General features: G+C 47.8%; 1 protein-coding gene across 1 annotated transcript in view; it reads left to right on the forward strand.

Moving 5' to 3' along the window:
- LOC102424071 (NACHT, LRR and PYD domains-containing protein 1-like) overlaps window positions 1-5718 on the forward strand; it is a 78441-nt gene that overhangs the window by 34740 nt on the left and 37983 nt on the right. The window contains 2 exon segments of the mRNA XM_023747839.1: window positions 431-520; window positions 5185-5271. Of these exon segments, the coding sequence (XP_023603607.1) occupies window positions 431-520; window positions 5185-5271 (177 nt within the window).

Below are 5718 nucleotides of genomic sequence, written 5' to 3' on the forward strand. Positions count from 1 at the left end.
ACCCCTGAGAGTGCTGCCAACTATGAGGATGGCCTCTGCAAGCTGGGGCCATCTCACACAAGGTCACCTCCCCACCCTGGGTGGCCTGCATCCAGTGACTGGGGTAGTGGTATAAAGACCCTCCTCCAACAGCCCTGGAGGGTCATCCCCACATCTGAAGTCCCACAGAGTCAGCTGTGTCCCTGGGGACTGCATCACACCCCAACTTGTCCCTCTACCCAGTCCTGTTTCCTCCCTTTGCCCTGGTATTGACCCAAGAACACTCCCTAATAAATCTTCTAACTCTTCTTTCCACCATGGAACGTGTTTTCAGGGAACCCAGCGTACAGCAGGTTCCTGCAGGACCTGAAACGTTCCATGATTTTGGGCCCTGAGGCCCTTGAGATCATGCTGGGGTCCCAGGATAACCAGGCTTCCTTTGTGTTTTCAGGCTGGACCAGACTCAGCTGAGTGAGGAGGTGAAAAAGATGCTGAGTCTCCTGCAGCAGGAGAAGCCTCAGCTGGTCATCAGCAGCAGACAGTAAGTGGAAGACACAGAACTCCCTAGAGCTGACCCAGGCCCAGGGCTGACTCCTAGAGGCTGTTCCAGGAACATGGGCCAGAAGTGGGGTGGGGTAAGGTTGGAGGTAGAGACAGACAGAACCAGGAAGAAGCCAGGGAAACCACAGCAGCCAGAGTGAGGTTGTTTGTGTGTTTGTTTGTTTGTTTAGTTCAAACAAGATTATGCCCCTTCTCTGTTTAACCCTCCCATGAGATGATAAGGAGGTGAAAAGATGAAGAAAAGTGTATGAGTGAGTGGGTGAGATTTGGAACATGAAAAGCAATGACGATGAGGGGGAGATAAGGACAAGCAGAGAGAGCTTTGGAGGGAACAAACCACCCTCATTCAATCTCCACACAAATAAACACCCATGCACGCAGCCCAGCTGAGGGGAATCCTGGAAACAAGAGAATACGATTTTCTGCTGGGAATTTGTTGCAGCCCCATGGGCCTTAGTTTTGGTATATTTTGGTCTGTGGCTGCAAAGTTTATCTATGCCCAGGTTCCCATTCCTCTGCCTCACCTAGTCTGGCAGAAGCCATTAAAAGGCCTTAGGAGGAGCCATTCCTCAGGGAACAAGCATTCTCCTCAGACCCACAGTGTGTTGGGCACAGGACCATGGACACAGGCCCAATATCTAGGAATTAACTCAGCAGGGACACAGGCCCAGGTGACCCACAACATGAATCATTGTGCCTGGGATCAGCATGAATGCTCTGATGACCTATTTGAGTCCGTCCAAAGAACCTGAGCTGAGTTATGAAAGGTGGGAGGGTTTAGCTGGGCCAAGAGTGGGTAGATTCCTGGCAGAGGTAGAGGCTCTGATCTCAGCTCCTTTGAGGAATGGAAGGAGGCCAGGGACCAGAAACACTGCTACTCAAAATGTGGACCATGGACCAGCAGTATCAGCATCAGCATCACCTGAGAGCTCATTAAAAATGCAAATCTCAAGCCTCACTCCAGACCTGCTGAATCAGAATCTGTGTTTTGACAAGGCCTCTGAGCAGCATTGGATCAGAAGTGAGTGAGCAGGGAGAGTGGCAGAGGTGGGATTGGAGCTGACATGTGGCAGGAAGTTGGGAGGACAAAGAGGCCTTTGGGCCATGTTAATAACTTCCGCTTCTACCTCAAAAGCAATAAAGAATGATTTCAGGGCTTCAGTAGCTACATGATGAGTCAGGTTCAAATAGAAGATCACCTACTGTGTAGAAATGGCCTGGAGAGGGACTAGAGAAGAGGGCACCTTTAGGAGGAGGATGAAGTGGTTCAAGCCACAGATGCCAGGGCTTTGGCTGGAGGTGGAGGCTGTGGTGGTGGAGAGAAGGGACTAGAAGGACAGCTATACTAGAGCCAGTGACAAGGTGGCCAATCAACTCTCAGAGGGAGCCAGACAGAGCCAGGACTACATCCCAGTCCTGCATGGATGGAGGAGTGCATGGGGGCCATCACGAAGACAGGGTCTATGAGAGAAAGTCAGATGAAGGCCATGAGTTCAAATTCAGATGGGTTGAAATTAAGTGGGGATGTCACATAGACAGCCCCAACTTCCTCCAAGATCTCAGGGAGAATGACCAACTCTGTGTCTAGGGAGCCAAGTGCAACGATCACTAAGATGGAACCAGGTGAAGGACAGACGAGTGATGGCACATCTCCACCCCAATGGCAGAGATCAAAATCAGGTACTTTGAAGGGGCCAGGCTGGGAGCAATGTTAACTGGGACAGGGGTGAGGAGGATATGGAAGGCCATCTCCTCCATGCTCCTGCCTCTGGGGTGAGCCATGGCAAAATTGACAACTAGAGAAGCCTCGCTCCATGCAAGATCTTCCACACCTAGAACCTGGGAAGATCTCTGGTTTCCTCCCTCCCAGGCTCAGGGGCTGAGGCTGCTCCTCTCCAGCTCATGTCTGGCATATCTCAGTCTCTGATCCACACTGGGCTTCTGAGGCCCGGGAATCCCTTTCCATCATTGTCCATCCACCTTTAGAGCCATGTTCTTCTCATAAGCTATCTTTCTGGTGGATGAGGGAATAGAAATGCCCTCTATACCAGTGGGTAGGGGTGGCATCAGGGGACAACAGGGTTGGGCTTCCTCAGATAGCAGGTAGTCAGCCCCAGAAGCATGGACAGAGGCTACTAACACACATCTTCCAAAGTCTAGGCAGACCAGTCTTGAGAAGGACCCCTCCATGTTCTAGCTTAAGGGGTAGGAGAGGCCAGACAGGAGACTAAAGCTGACCACTGCCCTGTCTGTTCCTCTCTTGTAGAAAAGGTGGAACCCTTGTATTTTCCTTTTCCTGGACTTCTGAGGAAACAACCATTGGAACCTCGAAAGAGGGTTGATAACTTCGGGGGTCCCACAGGGCCTGTGGCTACAGAGATGGTTGACAAACACAGGAGGAGTCGGTACCGGTGAGTAAGGGGATTCTACTGTGCCAGGCTGGCCCCCAACCCTGCCATCCCCACACATCCCCACACTGGATCCCAACAGGCACTCAGCACCCCACTCATAGTCATTTGGGCCCCCTCCCATTGCTGAGCCACCAGGCAGACAGACCAGGGCTGGATTAGTGCTTTTATTATGGAATCAGGAGTTTTATTATGAAAAGTTGCAAACAACAAAGAAAAAGAGTCCAAGGGACTACCACTTACTCATTACTCAGCTTCAACAACCATTTTCCCAAATCTGTTTCAACTATTCACTTTCCCCTTCTTTTGTTCTTCTAGTATTTTATTTTATTTTTAAAATACTTTCATTTTGTGGCATGTTGTGTATACCTCAATCAAGTTTTTGTTTTGTTTTAGATTTTTATTGATTTCAGAGAGATGGAAACATCAATGATGAGAGAGATTCATTGATCGACTGCCTCCTGCATGCCCACTACTGGGAATCAAGCCCGCAACATGGGCTGGGGCCCTTGACTGGAATCAAACCCAGGACCCACTGAGCGAAATCAGCTAGGGCGTTATTATAGTGTTTTAAATACAAGATATCGGGTGATTTTAGCCCCATATACTTTCTGATGCATTTTAAAGAATATAAATAAACACCTTTTCTCCCATAACCACAATGCCACTATCAGATCTAACAACGTTTACAGTAAGTCATTTTCATATCATCTAATACCCATTCTGCATTCAATACACTCAATTGTCCAAAATGTGTCCTTGCAGTAGGTTTGTTCTAATCAGGATCCAAACAAAGTTCACTTGTTGTATTTGGGTTGTTATGTCTCATAAATCTCATTTAAATCTCTTTCCACCTATATGTCCCTGTCTTATTAACATCCACTGTGTGCAAAGTGCCATACCAGTAACAACCAGCCATGAGTCGTGCCTCCCAAGGGTTTCCAGTCATAAGTAATCAACGTCTATAATCTTAGTCCTGATCTCTTACATAACACATTACCATTCGCTGTCAGAGACATGATCTCAGCTGGGTGATAATATTACTCCCAACTCACAGACACAGAAGCTGACATCCCAGGAAATCACTCTACTATATACCAACTGGGAACCTGGGGAAAGTCTCTGTAATATCTCTGTAAGTGTTATTTTAAGCTCAAGTGGTTTTCATTAATATCACCATATAGATTGCATTAATTATTGAAAAGTAGGACCTTTAAAAATAATAATTTTCCTATTTTATTGTTCTTAATACTATTATTATTTTCATCAACATCATCATTCTAGAAACAGTTAACCACCTGCAGCCATATATTAAGCCATCAGCATACATTAGGTCACTTACTACTCACAACTTTATAAGATGGTGCTATTATTACTTTTACTTACAAATAAGAAAAGTGAGATTAGCGAGTTTCAATAACTTACTAAGGGATCCACAGTAGAGAGCAGAGGGGCTATGACTCCAACCCAAATCTTTCTGTGATATGTTTGCGCTTGCAGTCACTCTACTAGCTATGCAGTGCACGGCTTCGGGTGGGATATTCAGTACATGCTCAGTGAGCTTGTGTAGAGTAATTAATTCAATGTCTACTGCTCTCTGTAATCCGCAGAGTTCACTTCCCCATGGGTGGCTCCTACCCCTGGAACAAATCCAACAGAAACCCCAGAACACAGGGCCTGTGAGAGTGGCTCTTTCTTTCCAGGACACCTCCTAGCCTCTAGGAAGGAAATTCCAGGACCTACTCCTATGTGGTCAGTTTGAGGCCATGGTTCCTGGCTGGTGGATGCTGGGAAGTGCTGCCTAGGTCCCTTTCAGGAAAGAAGATGTAAACCCAGTAACTGGAAGTGCTGCTGGCTACAGGGATGGCCTCTGCCAAATCACACAAGGTCACCTCCCCTCCCTGGGTTGGCCTGCAGCCAGTGACTGATTGGTGTAGTGGTATAAAGCACCTCCTCCCAGTATGGAACAGCCTGGAGGGTCATCCCCACATCAGAAGTTCCACAGTGTCAGCTGTGTCCCTTGCGATTGTATCATAGCCCAACTTGTCCCCCTGCCTATTCCTGCTTCCTCCCTTTCTTTGCCCTGGTGTTGACCCAAGAACATTTCTGAATAAAATTCCTCACTCTATTCTCCATCTCAGAACCCGATTTCAGGGAAGCCAACCTACATTAGTTCCTACAGAACCTTGAGATCATGTGGGAGTCCCAGGTAACCAAGCTTCCTTTGTGTTTGCAGGCTGGGCAAGCCTCGGTGGAGTGAGGAGGTGACAGAGATGCAGGACACCCAAAGGCATAAGAAACGTCACCGGATCACCAGCAATCGGTAAAGGGGGAGACACAGACTTTGCTCAAGCTGACCCAGGCCCCGGGCTGACTCCTAGAGTCTGGTCCAGAGACATGGGCCAGAAGTGGGGTGGGATGGGGTGAGGTCGGAGGCAGAGACAGACAGAACAGGAAGAAGCCAAGAAAACATAACAGCCAGAGTGAGGTTGTTTGTTTGTGTGTTTGTTTGTTTGGTGCAAACAAAATGATGTCACTCCTCTGTTTAAAGCCTTCCACTAGATGATAAGGAGATGAATAAAAAGAAAAAGTGAATGGGTGATATTTAGAACATGGAAAGCAACAACCACCATGAAGACAAAGACAAGGAGAGAGAGCTTGGAGGGGATGGGAGAAGACCACCCTCTCTCACCCTCTACTCCTATAAACACCCTGTACACAACCAAGTTGATGAGGCTCCCTTGAAAGGTACAATGCATCCTCATCTGCG

This window comes from Myotis lucifugus, unplaced genomic scaffold (assembly GCF_000147115.1).
Source record: "Myotis lucifugus unplaced genomic scaffold, Myoluc2.0 scaffold_1012, whole genome shotgun sequence".
Taxonomy (NCBI): Eukaryota; Metazoa; Chordata; class Mammalia; order Chiroptera; family Vespertilionidae; genus Myotis; species Myotis lucifugus.